This window comes from Teleopsis dalmanni, chromosome 1 (genome assembly GCF_002237135.1).
Source record: "Teleopsis dalmanni isolate 2A chromosome 1, ASM223713v2, whole genome shotgun sequence".
Taxonomy (NCBI): Eukaryota; Metazoa; Arthropoda; class Insecta; order Diptera; family Diopsidae; genus Teleopsis; species Teleopsis dalmanni.
In genome coordinates, this window is record NC_051846.1 from 17,088,821 (window position 1) to 17,115,302 (window position 26,482).

The following is a 26,482-nucleotide window of genomic DNA, read 5'->3' on the forward strand; positions in this document are numbered from 1 at the left end:
CTGATGAGACGATTCTGGGGAATCGCAGATAGAAGATGGAAGTTGTTGAAAAGCACGAGACTTGCATTCCCAGACCTTTTTGTAATGCGCAAAAACAAATTATATATATGAATTTCGAATAAAAATTAGAGAAAATAAACAAAGCAGAAAATTCTCGAAAAAAAAGCGCACACAAAAATAAAATAAACATAAAACACCGAAAAGCCGGCATGACAAGCAATGAGTTTACATGTGTCTCTGGATGAGTTAGGGTGAAGACATCGAAGGCGACGGGAGGTCATTCATTGGTTCAAACTATTTTTGTGCAAAATTTGCAAATCTGAAATGCAGCGAATGTTTTAGAAATAGTTTTTAATATTGACTTACGTAAGACCCATAAATTTGTTCTCTGAAATATGTACAGGGTGATGCATGTGCATTAGGTTTATAATTATAAGAAAAAAATAATTTGCTCGTTATATATGTTATAATTAGTTCTAATAGAATTAATTACAGCAAACATTATTTACAACCTTTTGTGAGTCAAAAATAAGAGTACTTGGGTAGATCCCAAATTTTTTGTGGTCTATTGTGTGTGTGTTTTCTACTATATAGTAACGGATTTCAAATACGATTTAGATTGATAGATGTGTAAGTTTACACATTATAATATGATAATATAGTAGAATTCAATTCCTGGTCTGTGTGTTATGTTTATTAGTACTAGAAGTCTATTCCAGTAGTCAATAAAAGTCAAAAGCATAGTGGTTTCTCTGATATCTACATTGCGATCTCTACATATATTGGGAACTATATAATATATTTATACAATATATTTGGTTATAATTTGGTTAAGTTAGGTTGGACCAGTACCCTTGTGCCCTAAAGCTTACTTCAGTACAAATAATGATCTATTATATGATATACTGTATATGCACCACTTCAAAAGGAGCATCCTTAAGACAGAAGTCCGGAGCATTTAGCACACGAACATGAACAATAGTAGTTCCCTCATGTGTTGGTGGATTGGCATTAATAGATTTAGCAATATATAATATTAAGGAAATGTAGATAATAAAATAAATAAGTATTGAGTTTATTTATAAATGTTATTCCTCTGTTTATTTCAGCATCAACAATGTTTGCCTTGTGGTACTTATCTATGGCTATCGATGAATATCGGTAAGTTTGGGTTTATTATATCTACATATCATATCTTTATATCTTTTTCATACCATAATATTCCTAATCTGAGAATATTCGCTATATCATTTGAAAATTCATACCAAAAAATATATATATATGAAGTTGTTATCATGTTTTGCACAAACACTTGTAATGGTTATTACTCTGTTTTTGTCATCGAATAAGCAATACTTTTGCTAACATTTATAATATGCGCACCATTTGACATGTCAATGTTTTTATCAGAAAAGTGTGATCATTTTTGTATATTTTATTTTTTCTTTAAAAATTAAAAAAATATATTTATTTGTCAACTGGGTTGCACAGCAAAAAAATTTTTTTCAAGATTGTAAAAGTTCTTTGCTTTAATATATCGGCTAGATTGTGACACTGAGTCATATAAGTATATAAATGTATATTTTAAGGGCGTCAAGATTCTTTGAATCATTTGAAAGAGAGGTTGTACATTCCATGGAGTATATATCGCACACCCTCTTCAAAAGAGACACAACTCTAAATTCATGGATTTTATAAATTATACTTAAGTTCTAAATGTAATGTATATTCATTTTCTGACAAACTAAATCAGCAGCTTTCACAGTAGTCTATATCTAAAATCAAATCTATACAAATATAATTTTATATATTCCTTCATATGAATGGGAGCAAATACTGTACCAAATTTTATTTGAATATCTCTATTGAATATCTCTATTGGGAGAAAACTTATATCCGATTGTTTGGTTTATATAGAAGCTATATGATATAGTAGTCCGCTTTCGACTAATTCATTAAGTGAGCGAGATATCCTGTGAGCGCTAATTTTTTTAAATTATTCTTTTTGAAATAATTAAGAAATATACGATCTTTCTCTTATATATATTTTTACGGTCTCTACACTATACATTTCGGGTCAATTAAAAAATTTTGTATACTTTTAGGGGCGATAATAATTGTTAGCTGCGATTCAGCTCAGTTATGTTAAACATTTAATCAAAAAAAATTTTTTTTTAAATTATTTACTTTTTATTTTATTATAATATTATTAGTATTATAAACTATTAATTATAACAAAAGAAGAACAAGCGACAAAGTATATTTATTTATAAAAACTAAAATTAAAGTGAAATATAAAATTTTGCTGAAAAAAAATTAAGGAAATCTTTTAAAATTTTTGCTGATAATAAACAATTGTTCTACAATTGTTCTAAAGATTTTATATTTAAATATGTGAATAATATATCCTATAATCTCAATAGAGCAATCAATATTTGATTTATATATATTATTATTAAAATTGATATGTTGATATCCTATAATTATTTATTCATTGGTTTAAATATCTTTGTTTTTAAGTTTTGAATTAATAATATTAATTCATTAAATATTGTATAAAGAAATATATATTAGTATGTTAGTCTCTAAATTCGAAACTTATCTATGTACTTACTTAATTTAAACAGAAATATAATCTATTATGTCTGTAATCGGTCATTAATTATAAATTGTAGATAATATTTTCAGATGAATATAATATAAATTATTCATATTATTCATTTCTAAACATATCAGGAGTTCATTTTACATGTAGATTTATTTAAACCGTTACCTACATAACCTTTGACGTATTATTCCTTCGAATAATTTTAAAGCGCACTATAATACAATAATTTTATTTAAAAACTTTTGTTTTCATTTGCAACAAAAATACTTACAAAATGTGGCCATAAAGTTAATAAAAAGACAAACATAAACTAAAACAAATTAGCAACAAATTTGCAAGCTCAGTAAAACGAGTCACGTACACATTTTCTGTTTGAATAGAAGATATAGCGATGAGAAAAAAGGCATAATCAGATTTTTTTGATGCACAAACAGATTTGACATGCCCATTACATGAAGTACTTGGACAAGGTTAGTTTATATAAAATAGATATGGGCAATGAAGCGATTAATAACATTTAATGGCAATGCAATCGCACCAACCCATCCACATATAAATAAAGCCTTTCCAGTGGGCTAAGGGGGGCGGCTGTGCATTCGAAGGCAATAAAATGTTGAACGTTTATTTTGCTCAGCAAACATTTTTTGACGAAATCGTCGTTAAATTGTTTAAAATCATGTGACAAATAAGAACAAAAAATAAAAATAAAACAAAACTAATAAAAGTTTGCAAAAAGTTTTTGTTTTATATTTGCTTTTTGCTGCTGTTGTTGTTGTTGTTTAAATGGTGATAATAGAGAAAATCGGCAACTCACATGTTTAACACTTTCATCGAATTTTAATTTAAAATTTTTGTTGTTATTTAATAATTTGCACCTTTACAATTTGATTTATCGTTATTATCAGCGCGAATGTGAAATAAGTGCGGGGTACAGCAGAAGTAGTCGTCTTTTTGGGTTTTGGCTTTTACTTGATAAGATTTAAATCGACTCTATATTTCTTGTCTGATAGAATGCATATAAATAACATTAGTAACTAAGCTGTGATTTTATATATCTTTTTATTATATTATAATCAAAAACTTTTCCGATTACTTACACACACAATGTTTTCATTTTGAATTGGCAACTTGCCCGCATTCTAACACTAATTACCTACAACTACAGTATAATAGATAAAGCAAATAATATATTATATTTTTATTTCCATTTGCAAATTTTACAGATGTGCCAATATTTGGCAATGTGAAAATTTTAAATTAGACATGAATTAGACAAAATTATGGCATTAGATGATGAACTGATTTACCCAGATATAATTATTTAATTATTATTTTAATATTCTTATTAAAACTAAGTTTATGACTATATTTTTTTAAAAAATATGATAACTAAAGTCGCTAACTATTGTATACTATAACATTCCCCAATTTTAACACGCCATTGCAACAAAGTTAAACAGTTAAAATATATAATAGTTGTTCCGGTTTATGGCAGTATTTAAAAGTTATGTTACATCTCTTTTAAACGGACCTTAAACGCCATAACAGTAATTTTAGGCTTTAATTTTTTACAGTTATCAACTAACTACAAGCTTTAACACATTTTGAATTCTTGTGCTAAAAAGTTCATCATCACCCACATGATGTGTGATTTTTTTTCCCTATAAAGTAGTAAATTATTTAATAGTTTGGTCGTTGTTTGAAAATCAAAAAGTATATTTACGAAAAAAAAGCATATTCCTATACAGAAACGAATTTAAGGAGGATTTTTTTAAAAACTTATACAAAGTTCATACAGAAACATTTAATTAAGAAAAATTCATCCAATCTGGAATAAAATTGTCCGAATTATTTTTGGGGATTTAAGACCCATATATCTCTTATATATATATATTCTACTGTCTACCAAAATTGGTAAGTCTAAACACTTAAGTGCAAGAGATTTTATCTCATCAGTACACACCACAATGCCGCAAATTTATATGACTCGAATATATAATTTGCTTTTTCTGATATAAACGAACTTTCAGCCTTGAATGATATAACATCATTGTCCTCTGTTAAAAATATGGGGTAAATTATTTTGAATAATAAATGGGTGTATATATCAGCAGTGAAGGCATCTGTCTCAAATTCCGAACAATTCATTTTGACGAATCCTTAATTTTTCGTTAAGTATTAACTTTCTGAATAACTGTTCTTTCTTTTTTTTTCGGCTTTACTGCGTTCATAGCTTGGGTCGTTTCGTGATTTAAAATAAAACTTTTGGATATTTATATAAATAGAAAGTTAGTAGAATTTGTGTTTACCATTTTATGTGGGATGTGTTATTTTAAAGGAGTGCAAAATAAATAATGGTCAATCACCAATTAATTGATTTTACTACCAATTAATTGTAGTTGTGCATTAAAAACATTTAAGCAAAAGTTTGTTTTGGTTTGACAAATAATAAAATTTTAAATTAAATAATTATATGTGACGCCGTATGACAAGTTTATAATTCAAGTGTACCTAAAGTTAATAAATTAATATATTTTTTAATAATGAATTGTTGGTGCAACACTTGTGGACACATTTTGCTTGTGAATTATTTTATTATTATTTTTTGTTTATACAATTTTTTTTATATATTAAAATATTATTTTTTCACTTATAATTTCTTATTTTTTTTTTATTTAATTTGAATGTGTAGAAAACGTTTTGGTTGGACATTTTTTGGTTTATTTAGCACTAATAGTGGAAAGCCTGCCTTAGAAAATAAATCCACTGCTACATCGAAATCGATAACAACAGACGCAAGAGACGAAGAGACGACAAAAACAATGCCTGTTCCAAAGCAGAAACCTCAGCAGCCAATACCGAGCAATGGAACCCCATTATTGTCCGGTGGTGAATGTTCTGCTAAAAAGCCAGCAATGACACCTCAAAAACTAGGAACTAAAACAGAACTTAAACCTGATCCGGAGTTAAAACAAGAAGTTAAGCCAGCTGTACCAGACCCTGTAAAGACAATTATTACTCCATCCTCGCCAACTGTTAAGCAAGTTGAAATAAAACAACCATCTAAACCAGTACCAGCTGTTCCATTACCAACTAAATCTACAATTTCCATAAAAGATGAGAAACCAAGCGTTGATACCACAAAGAATAATAATGAAAGTAATGCTTTTAACGGTGTAAAGTCACCGCCGGTTCCAAAACTATTTGAAGCCACAATTCCATTTGAAAGTAATGAAATTTTGAAAGCCAATCTTAAAGATGCTACAAACGATTTCTTGGTTAAAGAGTCCAAAGTACCTACACCCAAAACCAGTGAACTGTTATCGGCAAAAAGGTAAGAATTATGATGTTATCATATTATTTTATTTTATTCTATATATTTTAGTTCTCACTTTATATACTTTGGATTTAAGTTTATAAGAAAATAATAATTGTATTTTACTTTATATTTAACTAGAATAACTATTTAACTATTTATTTATATAGTAATTTTTTTGTTTTTCTTTTGTAAATAAGGAAAATTGTATTTTGTTTCGAGATCATTAACCTCAAGAATGCACTGCTGCACCCACATGCCAAAATTGCATAGACGATTTCGCTCTTAACTTTCGTGTTATGTGCAAAATCTTACGTTTTTATTTGAATTTAACCACTCGTGCCCAATGATTTTGTGCGATCGTAGCAATACACTAACGCTAGAGTTCAAGAAACTGAAAAAATTTAAATTTAAAATAACTATAATATATGTATTGTCACCAGGGGAGCCATTTTTACCAGCAGTCAGTCTAAATATATACCAGCACTCGACACGTCCCACAGATTCAATGCAGCAAACGCACTTCAGCGTTGACAAAATCAGAATTCATCTCAAAGATTTACGCAATACGAATTTAAACCAATTCTTTTGGTGGAAAATTTTATATATTTTGGTGTGAGAAGGGAAGACTGCAATTTACAGGTTGCCCACCATTTTTACCCAACTTCGCCCGTTCATGTTGTTTTTACTTCGAAAATGCTGAGGCAAAAGTTTGGCATAAGTTTTAAACATATTTTTAAATATATTTATCTAATATTTGTTTGGTATAATTTGGTTATTTTTTAAATAGATCTTTAAATTTCCTGCCAGTTTCTGCCAAAACTGTTTTGTATTTAGAAGAGCTAAAGAATGAAAGGAAACGCCACTTGTTCGTTCGTTAAGCAAAATTTTGGCATTTTATCAAAGAAAGAACGAATTTATGCTTGGCAAAATCTTTTATTATTAAAATAATAAATAAAATTTTCTAATATTCTTCAAAGTTTATCTTTAATTTTTCTAATTTGCGTATGCAAGTGAAAGAATATTTTTCGGTTGGCACCTTTTTGACTTGCAATCCTAAGAATAACATATACACATATTTACAAAATAAATTCAAAATAAGAACTTTTATAAATGAGTAACCAGCGAAATATGTAGAAATGTTTGAATGCGTTCCCCCGAAGATGTCGAAACCTTTAAACATATTATTTCTAGGAATGTATATTCTTACGGAAGAGGCAATAAAACTCTGTAAAGTAGATTCTGTACTTCTTTTTGTTGACGCAACAGAGTTTACAGATCTACTCGAAACCCAGAACATATTATTGAATTCTTTATTTTTGGTATTGATTACATATTAAAACATTTTTAAATATTTCGATTTAAAAAATTATTTAGTTCTTTTTTGTTTTGTTTTTCTTTTTGATGAAAATAAAAATTAAGGAAAGACAGTTTCTTTTAGTGTAAAAATAAAATATTGAATTTTCTATATATTCTCCGTTTCGATTTAATTTATTCTTCAAATTTTTTTGTTAGGAGAACAATTTCATTAAACTTAATTTTTATCTTGGCCAAACTCTAATCGAAATCATTTTCGATGTCCTTATTTGAAGTAAGGTTTTTGCCTTATAAGAAAATTTGTTGAGATCAAGAGCTGTCAGATTGAAAGAATTTGTAAAATTTTTACCAATCTCAAAAAGATCTCTCATTTTTTGGTAGAATATTATACATTTTCTATTGTGTATCTTATCTATTATTTTATCTCTTGCTGTTGACGATTTTACTAAGAAATATGATTTGAAATCTTCCACGATAGATTGTATTTTCAATTAACATTATATCTTTTACATTGAGACGCATTAAAAGAGCGATTTTATACTGTCTAGTAAATGAAAAATAATAGGTTTTCTAGTTTTAATCTGTAAATTATTATTCTTTAGAAAGTTATAGACTGATTAGATTTTAAAATTTACGAGTCTTTTTCATTTTTGAATATTACAAGAGATTATATAATATAAATTCTCTTCTCTTTCTCTATATAATGTATAGAGACAAGGTTGAACAAGCTTTGTTCCAATCGATTATATATAGTTCGACTTAATTTTAATTAAGTTTTTTAGCTGAGGTTATTATTACTGAAAAAATTGTGTAATAAAAAGAATATCTAATTACTTCAAAACGAATAAAATAAATAAAATTTATTATTATTTTATTATTATAGCATATAAATAAATAAACAATCTGTTTTTCCATAACCCAAAAAATATACAAAAAAAAATTTTCTAGTTTTTGTTACAAATTAGCTATAAAAATCTAGTATGCACATCAAGATCTGGTGACTTGATGAAGTCGTGGAAGTGTGTTTTATATAAATTTATTAAAAACAGAAAAATGCTCCATTTTATTAATTTTAAATTTGTTTTAATTTAAACATTTGTATGCGTTTGGAAATGTGTAGATATGAGCATGTGTCCATATACAATGCAGTAGAATGTGGGATTAATAGAACAAAAATGTCATCGCATGGGGATTTGCTTAGGTATATGTGTATAAAACTAAAAATATATTTTTTAAATAATTCAAAAATGATTGTTTCTTGAAAAACAACGAAATAAGATATGAATCTCCCCTTTTTATTTTTTATGCCTGCTTTTTTAATATTTAATAGGTTTCACAGTTGAAACGAAAATACAAGTAATGTATAAATCTACTTATAGCAAATAAATTACAAAAAGTTTATTAAATAAAATCAATTTCAGGATAACATAATTAAATAATAGAAAACTAACAAATGTCTCATTGATTTTCTGAAGTTAATTGCAGATGTCAGGTGTGAATACCCAAGAAATAATTTATTATTTGTGGTATTATATTGTTTACAACACGCACTGCTCATGAAGTATACCAATGTACATTATTTTTGATTTATATTTTACTAATACAACCTATTAATATATAAACAGTAAATTTGTTTGTTTGGAAATAATATAAAGAGAATTATGGTTTCCCTAATTGATTTCTAGTTATAATTTCATGAAGTTCATTTTTGTTCTCTTTAAAATATTGAAGCAATAAAAAAATCGATAGAAGTGTTATTTAGTCACCCTTATTTTGCTATAACAATTTTAAAGAGTTATGTAGAAAGATAGAAGTACAGTGTTTGACGGCTAAGTCATAAGAAATCCTTTTATTGGTGTAATTATCGAATGGGTTCTTTCAAATAAAACTATATCAACATCGTCTCTATAGACTCTACCTCGCAAAGTTTAGATTGCACTGTATGTATATAATTGTTGATAACAATCTCGGGTTTGTTTTTTTAAGAATTTTAACCTTTATTTCGATCGTTATTTTTAGTATATTTCTATACGTATTTCGGCAAATTCGCTTTTGTCTTCATCAGGAGAATTCCTAATATTGTTGGTAACAGTTGACATGATCTGTTCAAATTTTAATATAGCGGGTATAATATATATTAGTTGAGCTGCATGTTCGATTCCTGGAATCATACATAAAGATCTTAATGTAGCCTATGTTTAAAATGGGATATGTAAATATAGTGAGAGATGTTTTTAAAGATTAAAAGATCACATAAATTCTCTACTTAAAGATTGGTTTTTCCCTATGACACAAAAATCCATTTTGAATAATAAAGCTGATAATAACGAGGAAATTTTCAAATCAAGAAATATTTATCAAGTTACTTCTTGGGTTGGCTCACCTGACCATAAAGCTGTTTTGGATATCGCCAGTTATCTTTCCACTATAAGCAGTGTTTAAAAACATATTTTGGTTTAATTATCCTTATGTAAATGTTAGACTTTAAGGTTCAGAAATTGAACCCTACTAAATTTAAACTATTGACTTATATAGTGCTTATTACCATACAAAACCAATGTACTCTTCATTTGCGGTTTTTAGATTTAATCTTCTAATAATTTGTCTTTTAAGTGATTTGCATTTTTAACTACAAGTGCTAAATGAGAAATCAAGAGAGTTTAAAACTATTACTGTTAGTCTTTTTCTTATTTATTGTAAAGTTCTTTAGAGTATATGGATCTTATGAAGCTATGTTGAAGAGTTCATAGAAGTATGCTAATCTAGTATTAGTTACCATAATTGCTTACTAACTTTTGTTTATTAAAAATAAGAAAAACAGTTAAAGAATATCTGTAGAATAGCAACTGAAAAGTGTATTGCTTTAACATATAAATCTTTCGAAACGAAATTATTGACATACATCCTCTTAGTATTTCATACGAACGTGCTTTAAAGGGAGCTTTAAAAATATTTTGATTTTTGACTACCGACAGCTTTCTTTATTTTAAATTAAAACATATTTTTCAACATTTAAATATATATGTAATCGTTCATATATAGTAAGTATATAACATTTGCATACGTTAAAAGTACAGCAATAGTGTTTTGTCATTAAAGTCAGTTTGACGAAAGCTCCTCAAGGTCAATATCTGTTAAACGTTGTTGTCGTCGTCTTCCGTACAAATGGATTTTCGTCGTCGTTGTTGTTGTTGTTGTTGTTAGTTAAATGATGTTAATAGCATATATACGTGAAAACGTTCATGTATGACTAAAACAAAAGCAACAACAAGTACAATGTAGGGAATGAAAGCTTATCCAACGCAAAAATTAAACCAATACAATTAAACCAATACGACTAAACTACGATAAGAATCGCGTATTCGTATATGCAAAAAATTCCCACATCCCACACCCTAAACTCTACTCTATCGTCGTGCTTCGTATGTCGACAAGCCCCCTTAATGTTTCGCCTAAAAGCCACCTAAAATCAGCTGATTTTAGCGGTGGTTCTTATTGTGATTGTTCGGTGTCGTTGCCGTTGTCGTTATGGTCAAAAGCTTTTCTCTTTTACGTAACCCAAAAATCAAAATCCCAAAGGCAAATTGTTGTTCTGTAGTTGTTGTTTCTATTGATTATGTAAGATGCAGTGTCGAGTGCTGCCGCTTTTAATGGTAGCGGGCGTTCGCATTCGCGTTCTCGTTCGCCAGGTTGAAATGGAAATTATTTTCAGATTTGGTTGTTGTTGGCGAATTTTATGTCAATTTTGTTAAATCGAAATAAATAAATAAAATAAATAATTTGGCAAATTTTCAAAAAAAAATATAATTTTTCATATCATTAAAGCTATAACGAATGTTATTTAACAAATTGTAAATACTATATATCGAATAGACGGACCAAGTTCAAGATTTCTTAACGCTCATCAACCCAACATTACTCAACATCAGAAAATATCAACCCAAACGCAAATGCAAACTCAAATGAAAACAAATAAAATTTAAATTTTCTTGAAATTTTCAAGTTCAAGAAAATAGTAGAATGCGTCGTTTCCTCCACTAAATTAATTAGTTTTTAGATAGAAAGTTTAATTTATTTATAATATTAACAACAATTTTATTTTAATATTTTATTTATTAATACTCATAATTATTGATATGGTAGTGCCCAGCATAAAAAATAATGAGATTCACATACCTATCTGTCTAATCACTTCTAGCAAACAAACCCCTTGACTTCAATGGTAATCTGTATATATGTATCATTAAATCGACTATGCTCAGTTTTACGATTTATTGAAGTCTCTTTTCTTAAATCTCTACTTATCTGTGATGTTTCTGTAGAGTTGTGCTGTGCTTACTCAGCTCATCAACTTAACAATTTCTCATGATATTCCAAATAAATGAACATTGTTTATAAACATTTATTTATATTATTGATAGATGAGCAATACTATGACTGCTTTGATGGCAGCTTGACTAGTCGTGAAAGTATAGATATAATTTTAGAATGTCGAATTACAACTTATCGTCTTCCTTTTAGTTTTGAAAATATTACTATATTACGAAGATTTATAAACTAATTGATATGTATTGGAGTTGCTAAGAATATACCACCCTAACAGTTATAATTATAATTAAGTTATAATTAATTAATAATATGATATTGAAATTAAATATAAGCATATCTAACATATCTATATTAAGAAATGACTGTATAAAAATGAAGCTATATTTAAATAATATGCGTGGCTACCATATATCGATAATAGGAATTTGTCGTAGCAATTGACAATCTATATTCTATGTCTTATTTGATATCTTATATATATATATATATATATATATTATTTTTTCTATATCAGCTCTTTCGCTATTTTAGGCCCGGAATATACTAGGCTCAAAGAAATGTGGGTATACGCTAGTTGGTATGCACTGCGAAATGCCATCTAATGTATCTTGTGGTATGGCTATTTTTGGTGCATTGCATGTTCGTCAATTGAATGTCAATATTCTCCAATCACATATGGATGATTTGGTTTATCCAGAAATTTAATCGTAATGATTTTTACTTAAATCTGTTTTTAAATGATTTTCAATTACCGAAAAATGAAACAAAACTTTATAGTTGAAAAAACAATATATAAAAAACAAAAAAACAATTTAAAGCAATTAAGATGTACATTCTCTCAACAAATATATCGGACGTAAATTAATGAATGAATTAGAATGAACTCAGCACACACAATTAAATGGCAGTAAAATAATTCTAGTGAGTCAGAAAGTCTGAAAGTAAATTGAGCAAAATGTTTTCCATTTTCAATTTAAATAAAGTAATTAATTTAAGTTTTATTTTTTAATTTTAATATTTTATTCTGCTTAATATTTAAGTGCTTCACTAAAATTATATTCAAATTTAACTTATCTATAATAACATTATATAATGAACACTTTTTGGAAAATGGAATGTTTATCAAGAATTATACTCGAGTTGCACCGGAGCTTATGTCTTTTGCTGATGTACTTTGATTATTAATATTAAGACTATATCTGTTCCATTCTCCATTTCGATAGAAAATTTCGAATTTCCGTCGAATTTCCATCTAGAGATTTATGGACGTCAGGTGATCCCTCTTTAGGTGAGGACTTAACCATTTTCACTGACGGATCCAAAATAAGTAGTGGTGTAGACAGTGGTGTTTTCTCAAAGGAATTGAATAAATCTTTCTATTTTAAGCTTCAAGTATCTTTCAGGCGGAAGTGAATGTCATTAGGGTAATTATAACTTGTTTAAATGTGGATAATATATTTGGCATGAAACTATACTATCAGACAGTTAAGCTGCTTTAAAGATCGTGAGTTCAGTCCAATTTACATCTAGGATGATTTTTGACTGCTACTCATCTCTAAGTAAAATGTTGACGAAGTTCAATATTTCTCTTATCTGGGTTCCCGGTCATGGAGATATTTTCGGAAATTGCAGAGCAGGCGAGCTAGTCAGAAAGGGTGCTTCAGGACCTCACTCGGAACACCTCAATAATCTGGGTATATTGCTATCATCATGCAAATTGTTACAGAGTTCTTTCTGTACTGAAATGTTTAATAAAAGATGGGAGGACTCAACGATATGCAGGCACCTGTATTGAATCTGGCCACGTTGCGATAAAAGGAAATCCAAAATTCTCATTGAGATACGCAGTAGACATATCAATATTTTGGTAGGTTTACTTACAGGTCACTGTAAACTAGGGAACCATGCTAGAAGATCTGTCGCAGCTTGGGGGGGGCGATGATCATACAAAGACTTAACTAGATTCTTGAAGAACCTTTTAAAATGCCAGCATATCAACTGGTTCCCCATTTTTTTCTTCTTATTTTTATAATTCCTTTAATCGTATTATGCTTTATGCCAGCTATACAGGTGCTACGGGTACCATAAATTGTAAATATTTCGGATTTCCTAAACAGTTTGAAATGATGGATGAAATGAAAGTGAAATATATAATAATAATAATATAATGTAATTTTGAAATTTTTATTGGAAACTAAAAACAACAAAAAAAAAAAAATTTAAATGCTTAAATCTAAATTACTTTTTTATTTTTGTAGTTTAACAAAATTGAACAATTTGTAGATTTTTTATGTAAACATAAAACATTTTCATTGCTTGTGTGAGAGTTTGAAATAACGTATTTCGCACTACAATCAATTAACATGATAAAAAAGATGTGTTTTGTGATACTCACACAGCTACACATTCATTTATTTTGAAAAACTGAAAAACTGAAAGATGAAACAGTAGATACATTTTTAGATATTCGTTTTGGTTTTATAGCTGCTTTCCAAACTGAAATTTTATGAGGATTTTTATAGGAGCTTTTCCTTATTTTGAGTGTATGCTCCGAAGCGGTGCAGAACAAAACAATCAAAATGAAAGCTCTTTAGTTTGACAATTCTTATACGTTTGTCCTACGTCAATAAATCAACAGCACTTACACGCCAGCCAATATAACATACTAACACACTAACACACCAACACAAGCTTAATATCACGATGTGCTTGCTATAAACATACGCTTTCAGGTACAAACACAGACGCAAACACAGAGGTGCAACTATAGCACGTAGCAGCGAAAACTTAAATCTAAATCGACGCCAGCTGCGCGCCTCACAGTGAATGCCTGCACACACGTACCCCTTTGCTAGCCAGAATAGCGGCTTGCACTGTGCGCATGTGTTTGTGTTTGTGTTCAGCTTTGATTCTATGCTAAATGTTAACGTTCTATGGCAAAAGCGCCCATTAAAGTGTGTTAGTGCATTTCTTTCACATTTTTAGTTTAGCTTTTTTTTTCTGTTTTGTTCAGATAAATTTGTTTAAACCGAAGTATTGCAGCGAAGGAAAGTATTCTTCGAGATCATTGTAACGTTGAACGTTGAATACTTCGGTTGCAAAAAGGTGAGCGTTCACATACATTACCAGCTAGCTGCTAATCCAATAGATATAACCAAAATAGACACAAGACTCTGCCTGGCATATCTGATGGCAAATTTTAATTCATAATTTTTGAAATTTTTTTGATAAATATTTTTTATATAGAAATTGTGAGTGCTGACAAATTGAGAATTTTTACTACAAAAAAAAAAAAAACGTTACGTAAAATATTGATAAAAAATTTTGATATTACTTCTGGTGCAGATACTTTGTGAAATTAAATAATATTGCTGAATTTTTGTGTCAAGTAAATAAATTCTTTTTTTAAGGAAATTTAGTTTAGTTTTTTTCCTGTGTGAAAATATTTCCATGAAATGAATTTATTTTACTTATGACATTTGCCGGTAACAATTATTTTTTGAAATTTACCAATATTTTTGGTTTCGGAAGTGTATAATTATTTTTTTTTACTACATTTTTTGGTGACAATAATTACAATTAATTGGCGATACAATATTACAAAATTCAATGTTAAAAAAATCTAAAGTAGCATAAAGTGAAAAATTCAGAGTGCGTTTTTAATTGAAATATTTTCTAACACGTAATTACCAAATTATTTAAGTTAAAATAAAAAAGTGTTAAATGTTTTACAAAGAGAACTATTCAATTTTTTATATAACAAAAGTTTAATTTTTCATAATATTTATTATGTACTTTACCTTGTAGAGTGATTCAAATTAATAAATATAAATATATTAGTTTTTACATAGATAATATTTAAACAAAAGTGTTTTTAAAAAATACTTTTTATTTTAATTCAGTCCTTTTTTGTGCAGTTGAATAACACTTTTTAATTTTTTAATTTTTTAATTCCTTATTTCTTTATTTTTTTTTTATTTGTTGGTGCTGTTAGGTGGCACATTGTATATTTTATTGCATATGTTTTAGAGAAGGAGTTCTTTTCGTAAAGGTTTTAATTGAATGAATTTTCGAACAGTAATGAACCACAACAACAAAAATTCATTTTATACTGTTTTAATTAATTGAATTTTTGGCTGACCATACAGTTGTTTCGAATATTCCCAAATACCCATCATCAGTGGTCTTGGAAAGATTTCTTGTATTTAATTATTCGTAAATAATTGTTTGAGACTGCAAGTACCAGGAATCGAACTCATGTCCTGCCAAATTTAAAGCTCAGAAGTTGACTTTTATGTTCGTACTTTTTTCCTAGGAAGTGTGCTATTTTGGAACTTCATCTTGGTTCCAACTTGTTCTGGGATGTGAACTTTACCGCTACTGATACTTAATTGTTTACATTATCGTTATGATTTATTTAGTTTCAAAAAATCTATATATTTTAACCAGGCATGAATGTAAGTAATTCGTAAAATTCGTTTTATACATTAAAAATTCTAAAAATATATCAAAAAAGCTACTGAAGTGGGTTTTACCAATATTTCATCTCATGATTTATTTGAACTTGAAGCCATTTTTAATTTCTGTCTTAATTATTTTAGTAAATGATGTTGAAGTTTTGTTATATATATCTTATGATGTCTTTTTAATCGATATAAATAAGAGTTTATTTCAATTACATAAATTTGCGTCACACTCCTTAAACCCTTAGTGCTATTGTAATTCTGTCAAATCTAGATCTTTATAACTTATATAAATAAATGATAATGGTCGAGTTTTCAAAAAGCAGAAACATCTGAAACTTTTACAAGTTACAAATTGTTTTAGTCGAGACTATTCCTTAAAGCAATAGTTTATGTTTTGTTTTTTTATTTTTGCTATACTGTATTTATCATTATTTTTAAAACCTTGCAAACAATCTGAAGATCGAATCGGTTTGGTTTTAATAAGGACTGATAATTTTTTTAGGGGCCACCCGGCATCAACGCGCTGCCAAGGGTGACAGCTACGTACGGCCACCGCATTACCGGTTTACATATATGATCGTAATATTGGATTCATATACATAAAGTTGATGCAATTACATAAACTAACTTTTATTATCACATGAATGTGATTAGCAAATCATTATAAATCAATTATTTTATTGTATTTGTCAATTTGAGTCATAGTTTCTATTGCCCTTTATTTATATCGCTAATAAGTATATTATATACTTTCAAAATTGTGTACAAATCTTGTCAGATACTTTCAATTATATACAATTGTAGCTTAAACTGTTAGATACTTTTGTTTATTTTTAAAATTTTTTTTTTGCAATTTTTTCTGCAAAGTGTTTGTCCACTTATAATGGTTTGAGTTTCTTGACCTTTTCATTCCAATTCGCAATTCGAATTCAATTTTAAAATTGTTAAAATTGCATAATCACAAATAACCAAAACTGAGCAATAGTAGAAGGCAAAAGATCCAAAAAATGGATCTTTTACCTTCTTTTTGCAGTTTAAGCATTTTTTGCAAATTCTACTTCCCCGTGCCATTTAAAAATGAGTTCTCCTTTTCAATTTATGATTTCTTTATGAACAAAATTTAATGTTAAAAATTAGCTGCGGTAGCAACAGCAAATCCCATTTAGATACGAAGTGACTTGACTGTATGCCGCCGGTGTTGTATTGCTCAAAATATAGAAAAGCAGTTATCGAGATACAATATCTGTAGATACGTCAACAAATAAACAGAAAATACAAAAGGCAAAAGGCAAACACTGTCTACGTGATCATCTCTTTCAAAAGATGAAAAATTAGCAAATTCTCATTCCTATTCCTCCCCTTCTCTTGTTTAGAATTTAACCGGGGGGAAAAAAGCGCAAGGGAGTGTAACAATTGCACAACAAAAAAAAATAATAATAATAATGAGTATAAGGAAGAATGTGCAAAAACCTGCGAAAGCAATTATTAGTTAATTTGTTCATTTGCGCGCTATCAGAAATTCAATAAGTCAAGTCCAAGGTAAATCGGAGGTGATAAACATTTTGTACACGAAATTTTCTGATAAACAAATAAAAGCCAAAAATATAGTTTCTTGTTGTGTGAATGAAGTTGAAGACGAAGACGAAGACGGAGACGAAGGCATTACTCATGAAATGATTTTATTGGTAATTTTTTTTGTATCTGCATTGCTTGTTGCTCTTTTGCTATCCGCAAGATAGCGTATCTGTTACACGCGTTTTTGCGCGAGTATGAGAATCGCTGTTTGAATTTGACTACTGCGAGCGCAGCAGCGAAGAAAAAGGGGCTTGAAATTATATTTCTGAACTATTAAAATTAATCTTTAACGTTTTCAAGCGTTTACTTGTATGGGTAGAGCGCAAATTGGTAATTATTCAATTGAAATCTATTAAAGCACAGAAATGTGCTACGTTAGGAAGATATAAAGTGGATGTGTACAGGGTGCTTTTAACATTTGTGAAGATGATTTTATGTGTAGATAGATTTATGCTTTTTTGCCAGTAGTGCAAAATTTTTTTACTATTTTAAATTTGGCAAATAATAGTTTTGTCCTGACGCTTACCTTGTGAGATTTACCAATTAAGTTAACTATTAGATAGAAATATTGTATCAAATTTTAACATTAGAAACGTTTTATGGGCGGATTTCTAGAAAAAACAATTCTTCACATTGCACGCAATTTTATCAGCACTTTTATTTTCCTTCTTAATTCATTTTACTGTAATGTTTAGTTTTTTTTTATGTTGTTGTTGTTGTTGTAAAAGTGTATAACTGCGTGTATGCGTTGGGAAATGCATGCATTGTAAGTAAATATCAAATCGGCAAAACTAAATTTATTTCTTTCAATTCAATTTTAGTTATAAACATAAAAAACGGAAAAAAGTTGTGCCAAAATTTTCTTAATTAATTAATTTAATTTTGATTCTGTTAAGCATTTCATAAATTTGATTTATTTTGATTTGAAGATGAACATGAAGACGTTTTCAATGTATGATTTAATTACTTTATAGTAAATATTAATGAATTTAATTATAATGGATTAATATTCATCAAAGAAGAAATAGGTATATCAATAAGCCGATGTAAGTGCACTTTGTAGTGTGAACATTTTAAATGTCGTGACTAAATCAATTTAATAGATGAGAATTTTTTGACACAATCTGTATACTCAACTGTATACTTAAAATTTTTATGTACTTATTTTTCTAAACCTAATTAAATTATTGTTAAACAATTTTGTTTTATTTGAAATTTTTTTTAAACAAATTTTTGTTGAAAACAATGCAAAATAAACAAACTGGCAGTTGGCAGTTAGCAGTTAGCTTCACTCTCAACCGCTTATTTTAGTTTAAAAACTGAAAGGAAAACAAACACGAAACAGCTAAAACGTTGTTAGCTCTTCAATTAGCAAATGTTTTTGTTTTCGATTTTGATTTTTATTTGCTTTGCTTATTGTCAATTATATTTTTACTACACTCAACTGTTTAAATAAAAACAGATAAATGAAAAAAACTATTAAATGACAACTAAAACTATTCTATAATCTGTCTTATATTGACGTAACTATATATTATATTGTTGTTTTGCTTGTGTTGCACCATTATTTTTACGGTGTAATTTTGTCGTAAAAGCGCCCCGACTTTTGCTCTTTATAATTGTGCGCATCCACCCACAGCAAAATTACAAAATTGCAAAAATGCAATGAAGAAGTAGTGCGTTCGTTGCACTTTTTGTGCAATGCATTCCAACATTTCCCATAGCCACCACCCAAAACATTGCATAACTACTGCCACTGTACAAAAACAAAACTAAACACAACCAAAAAAAAAAAAACAGAAATCGACAATTAAAATAGGAAAAACAATTTAATTGTAGACCTAAATATAAAAAAACAAAAAAAAAATCAACAAATATTTTATTGTACGTAGCGTAATTTTATTTTAAAAATGCTCAATAAACAAATTAGCAGCTATTTATTCACTTGACTTTTTAAAATAACAAAGAAAGGTATTTACGCTGAACAAAAAAGATATAAAATTAGTGATTGGTAGAGTGAATTTCACATTTATATTTGTATTCGTTATTATCAAAATATATATATAAATTAATACATTTATTTAGTAAAATATTTTTTAGCCATTACTGTACTTAAAAGCTTTTAAAATGACTTATACAACTTTTAATGCTTGCAAAGAGTTTGTACCGTTCGCTAAGTATGCAAGCATTAAAGGATTTAAGCTTTTTTGTTGTTCGGTGGTGAGCACATAAATTTTACTTACCACAATCAAAAACTGTTTTCTCACAAATAAGAAACTTTCACTCACATACAAACACACAATCCCAAGCATGCTATGCAGAAAGCTCATGTGTGAGCTTGTGTTGTTGCTGTGTCTACTAATGTAGATTTTGTTTGTGTATTTTCCTAAGATTTTTCTTGTTTTAGTTTATTTGTTTATATTAAGTTTTTCTTTTTGGGTTTTGTTTGTGTTATTGTTGTTGCTGTTGCTTTAGTTATTAATAAGCAAAAGAATTTTTATTGTTTCTGCAGACATTTTTAAATCAACGACATCCGCAATTTTATTAATTTTGATACGCTTTTTTATGTGTTCAGCGAATAAATTTGGTTTAAAATCACTTGTGAGCATAGAAAATATCTAAAATTTTAAGTAAAAATTTCAGCGAAGTACTAAAGCTTAATCGCTTTTGGCTGTGCTGGATGGATGTTGTGTGTGGGGAGCAAGGAATATATTTTTTTTAGAAAATTAATTGGTTAATAATGTTTTATAAAATATACATATATTATTATATTATATACATATAATGAGAATTTAATAAGTTTGAAATATTTTTAATTTTTATTAATTTTATTAACAAGTGTATTAATGAATTTTGTCTATTAAAACGGTAAAACGATTTGCAGCAAAAAAAAATATATTTTTTATTTTACGCAACGTTTATTCAGTTACTTCTATTTTTTTCAACGTTTTTCCCCTTCTTTTTTCACTGTAATTGTTCTTGCTTTTATTATTGCCGTACTGTACGGTAAATAAAAAGTTCACTAAGAACTAAAATAAATAACTTTAGATTATTTCATATTTTAGTATAATTTATATATGTATATAAATAGTTCTATATATTTTTATTGTATTTATATAAAAATAAAAAGAAAAAATACTATAAAATAAAAATATAAAGCAAGTTATTTGCAAAATAACCCATTTAGATGATTTTTCGGCGTGACTAGCGTTTTATAACCAATTTTGCAATGCCCACTTAAGTGGCGTTCGTTTAGTTGACTTTGAAGTGACATTTTAATGTCAATATTGAAGACTCAGGGCTCAGACTTAATTTATTGTGAAACTGGTCCTTCAAAAATAAATAAATATTAGTAACATATATAAATTATATCGCATTTAATTATCACAAATTATTGACCGGTAAATATAAACACTATGAAGTGTTATAAATGTTTTAGTAATTTGATTTCTCTTCACAATAGAAACATGAGTTAAAAAAACATTTGTATATGTATATATACTGTTTAGCTTGAATTTATATCTTATTGCACGCATTTAGCACAAAATCTTGAATTATTTATATCTTCATGCAATTTTGTTACTGCAAATCGCATTATTGCAGTCAGATGTGCATATTCGCACGTTAATAATTCATTTTCAGCCACAATTAAATAAAATAACAAAAAAAAATGAAGAGTGAAAACGATTTTTTATACTTCTTGTTAACAACAAAGAAAAGAAAGTGAACGCAACCAAGTGGCAGTATCTTATATTAAACACTGTTTTGCACTGTTTTGCTGGCACAATTCGGTAGTACAGCGACAAAATTACGGTCAATATTTTGGAACAATTACTTCCGACATTCTGCATTACACGCATTCCAATTAGTAATATTGCAATATTTCACGTCAACGCCATTTCCAATGACATGGGCGTTGTGGTCCGAAGAGAAGTTACTCGACCCTGCCATATTGGCGTTTTTAACATTCACTGTATCATTGTTTTTCACCTTCATTATATATATACATCAAGATTATTAAAAATTTATAATACATATAAAAAAAATTGCATATCATATAGAAGTAATAATTAAGATTTACCAAGACTGTTTTCTCTAAAACTTTATTTGGTCTTTGATATTATGGTTATAAGCTATAGTAAGTAATATATTTATTATCGCTACTGCTTTTGTATAGGTTAGGTTATACCGGTGATCCCAAGAGGATCCATTAAGGCCTATAAGCCCATTGAGCTACCTTATTATTAAAAATCCTAGGGTTAAAACCACCTAGAATCTTTGGTGCTCTTGTATAACTTACAGTGATCAGAATCGTTATAATAGAAAATTTTTTGGTAAATTTTTTATTTTTCTTCCACACAACTCCTTAAAAGTTTTAATATATAAAGCAGTATTATAGGGTAGATAGGTAGGTAAGAGTGGTCGGTCTGCTATCTTCATTTAGAAACTGACACAATTAGAATGAATTAGATTCTTGTGATTCTACATGATCCCAATTTAATCTGTATTCAAACTATTAACCTTCCTTGAACAATTTTGTTGATGTCACATATTGTAATAACTTTGTTAAAGACACGTTGGCAACATAAAGCATATCCTCTAACTGATAGTAAGTAACCAAAAAAACTCATTATTTTTCCGCTGTTCACTAAACAGGAATATTGAAGATGTCTTAGGGTTTTTTTTTGTTTCTCTTCGTCGTAATCTAATACATAATCTAATATTCAATATAGTACCCATTCTTCCATTGTGTCGATGTTTAAGACAGTTTCGAGTGAGAGAACTCTTGTTTCAAGTGAATTTGTATATCTACGTATGGAAAGAAGTTTTTATATTTTTCATTGTTTTTCCATTCAAGCCAGATAAGCCTCGTATGTATATACATCATACCTTAGTAAATATATGTATCTTTTGTAACCTTGGAGTTTTCTGAAATTTCGAATTTTATATGTTAAATTATTAAGATCATTTCTAATATCTCATAAAATCGTCAGTTTAGAATAAGCGTTTGCTTTTAATATTTATTATTTTTTTATTTGCTTTTATATTTTTAAAATAATTTTTGCAATTTTGGAAATTTCTCTACTAGAGTACTATTATCGTCTGTTAGTTTAGTTCTCCTTAATACCATCAAGTTTAATGACACATATAAGAATAAAATATAATGCCTAATACAGAACACTGCTCACTGTTTATTATTATTCGCATATATCATGCTTGAGTTTTATTTTATTTAATTTTTTTTATGCCGTCATAAAATCATGTTTAGTCTACGGTCAATATAAATACCCAGTATCAGCCGATAAATCCAGACTTTTTAATTTGTCTTAAAATAACTGTAAACTAAAACTGTTTATTGTGTATATTTTTTTAAAGATATTTTTTTATGTATTTTTAATGACTCAATTTTCTGTTTTGCAATATCTAATATCTTTCTGACTAAATGCCGTTTTAAATAATTTTTTTTTCTTCTAAGAAATGAGTCAGGAGAGTTTTTTTTTTTAATTAAGTAAGTAAAACATATTTTTCAGATAAATTGAGATAAATATACTTCAGGATGAGGTCATCTCATAAGTGTATAACAAAGAAAATTAGTGTCAAATTGATATGACCGGTATTGAAGTTTTATATATGAAAAGCCACCCATTTTGTTGCCACCCAATTGACTTAAGTAATATTTTCGAATCGTATCCTTCTGCGGTCATCGGAAATAGTGAAACTCTCAACACAAATAAAAAGCGTATTGGATGGTTATAGAAGCCGCAAGTCCTATAATAGGAATTTCTATGGGCAAATATTTCTTGACAGAAGTACTTATTTATTTTGTTGCTTTTTAATACCCACAATAAACTCTTGTCGATTATTGCTCTAAATCCCGTTTTGTTCGGAGTTGTAGTTCCAAGTACGCTATATATGTAGTGCACAGATACAAGATACAAGTGTTGATTGTACTTCTACAGGTTTTTAATAAGCTGAATAGTGTAATAGTTTGGTTCATGTAACGAGTGACTGATCCATTATCATATTGGCGTGACCGATTTTAATTTCTTAACTTATCAGATAAGTTTTTGCGCTTCCACAATCAAATGTATAATTTTTTTCAGTTTCCAAACTGAAACTGAATTTTTAAATCAATCTATGAAATTAATTGAAAATATTTAGATGTGAGATTGTGTGAGACTGTGTCAATTTGTTGGAGCATTGGTTGGTTCAGAAGTCACACGTGTATTAATTTAGTCTGTTGTGAATGGGGAACAAAGGATGATAGATGCGATGATGAAACTGAAATGAGCAATTGCTTTGAAATAAAAGAGGGAGGCTTTATTTCAATAATCCTGAGAAATTTTATCTCTTACCAATGAATTTGCATAATCTGACTTTGATGATAAAATTGTATCTATCTAATTCTATCTATTACCAAAAAGCAACTCGAAAAAGCTGTTTACGCTAAAAATAGCATAACTTTTGTATCTTATCTCCACGTTTCGTTTCGTTTCGTTTCGTTTTAGCAACTGATAAAAATCTTTTCATATATTTTTCTAATTTTTATTGTTATTTATTTATTTTATGATGCTCAATAGCGTTGCGAACCGTTTCGAAGATTTACTATTAGATAATTTTCCTTTTTGGTTGTATTTTGGTTTGCTTAAAAACTGTATCAATCCAAAAAGAACAGCTCACATAAGAGATGGCTGGAGAAGGTGGAGATAGAATCAGGGATAGAGGCAGAGGCAGAGGCAATGGCAGTGGTGGGAATACCAGTAGTGCACCTGTAATTTATTTGTAATTACTTAAATGATTTATTTTGCTTGGATTATAAGAGATTGCGAATTTTTTATCGTTGCGAAGAAAGAAAGTTGGTGAAGAGAGGATAGACTACAGAATAGAAGAAGAGAACCGATAGAGTTAAATCGAGTCGTTCGTGTCGAAAGCTGTTTACGTTGGGGAGGTTAAGAAGTTGGAAAAATAAAATGGGCACTTAAGTGTGTGTGTGTGCATGAAAAGTCGTACGCTCATGCGTTTCAGTTGGTATATGTGTGGTATTACGGTTTGGTCTGTGTGTTGGTGTCTGTGTGGTGAGTGTGTGATTGAGAGAAGGTAAAAGTAAACGCGAACACGACTGCTTTTGCGAATGCTTATCAACTGCAATAAGATATGGCAACGCAAGGTAAGGCTCGGCAATATTGACTCTACGGTGTTGGCTTCGCCGATTCGTAGCTGGGAGCTTACTTCTTCGTAGTGAAGAACGTAGAGTGACAGAAAGGCTCTTACCGTCATTAGCGTCGAAATCAGTTGTTGCGCCGCCTTAGTTAACAAACCTCGCGTGTCGTGCCAGTACGTGGTTCATGCACTTTAAAAAATTTTTTTCTTTTTAAGTACAGAAAAGAGAAAAACGTTTACTACTTCGAACAATAAAATACAGTTTTAGTGTAAAAAAAAATATATATATAAAATTCATATAAAATAATTTGTGTTCAAACGCCTCAAGTTACGTTGATTGTTGTTGCTTTGCGATTTGAAAAGTTGAAGAGTGCAAAAATGTGTTAAAATACTTAAAACTGCATAAGTGACTTTTGACGCTGACATAAAGTACTTTTGATTGATTCCCTTTCCGCTTAATGATTGAATGAATGGCTGAGTAACTGAGTAACTGAGTAACAATCGCCTGCTGCCTGTTACTGACTACAGAAACACACCCTGTTGCTGTGCTTCAAACAAAGCGAATGCACAAAATTGTGTTGCAAGCGTTCTGTAATACAAAGTTTCCGAATTATTTGATGTAGAATTTCCAGAACTCAAATTCGAGTCCTGCGAGCGGGGGGCGGTTTGCCTACTTTTCCCACTTTCACATTATATATTCCGTATGATGTGTTGTGCTGTGCTGTGCTGTCTGCACACTCCATGCTTTTCATGGTTTTGTATGTGCCTTGCAAATAGTGTGAATTTAATGAAGTGGATAATTTAAATATTTTGTCAACCAACCCTTTACAAACTTCCTTTGTATATACTGCTTGCTTTCCATGTGCAACATGCTGTTCTACAGCAAGTACAACAACCACGGCTACAGCTACTACAGCAGATTGAACAAACGTTTGAGCGACCGGGTTTGCTTCTCGGAGTCATTCGTCGTCGACACAGACGGTTAAGTGTTGCTCGCCTCTTTCGTTGAGGACCCAACTTAGCAGGTCCATCGCACGAATTACACCAACCACATTGTAGTGTTTGAATTGGTGTTGGCAGTATTCGTCAAAAATTTTGTCATAGATTCTAGCTATTTTGCTGTTAATAATAGCTTCAACTAGAAAGGACTGAAATATTTGCCAAAATGCATACATAAATAATATGGCACAATATGGAGGAATAAGCTGCCGCTTGGTGTGAGTGGGTTCAGGTTGAAATTTGCATTACAAAAGTTTTCTACGGCCAATATGGTCTGTCAATGCTGACAATGTTCAGTCCGCTCATAAGAGTGTCGTAACTTCTATGGCCAATGTGGTCTGACAATGTCGAGTCCGTGCATAAGAGTGTCGTAAGCCGCAGTTAGTACAATCACATGTTGCCTTATTCATTTTATTTTAATTTTTGTTTGCATGTCAAAAATTGTAACATTGGTGGTCGTGAAGTCCTAGGATTGGGGCTTAATGGCGTTCGTCTGTATGTATGTTTGGTCACCTCGTGACCATGAAGTTCGTTGGGTTGGTTTAATTCTAATTATTGCTGTACGTTTACAACAATAAACGTTGATTTTATCGGCAATTGTTGTCGTTTAATCAAATATTAATGCGCTTCTATTTTTAAAAACTTTTTTTTATATTTTTAATTTTAAATCGATTGTTTGTCAGACCGAAAATGACTCACCAATAGAACTCC

The 26,482-nt window shown here is 29.1% G+C and overlaps 1 protein-coding gene across 2 annotated transcripts in view; it reads left to right on the forward strand.

Moving 5' to 3' along the window:
* Positions 1-5,300: 5,300 nt before the first annotated feature.
* Positions 5,301-26,482, forward strand: part of LOC119667879 (arginine kinase) — a 31,544-nt gene continuing 10,362 nt past the window's right edge. Inside the window, exon 1 of one of the 2 annotated variants that reach the window (XM_038077217.1) lies at positions 5,301-5,942. In XM_038077217.1, coding sequence (XP_037933145.1) covers positions 5,431-5,942 — 512 coding nt within the window. In that variant the 5' untranslated portion in view covers positions 5,301-5,430. Of the gene's footprint in view, positions 5,943-14,577; positions 14,676-26,482 lie in introns of those variants that run through there. The other variant, XM_038077219.1, reaches the window with a different exon arrangement.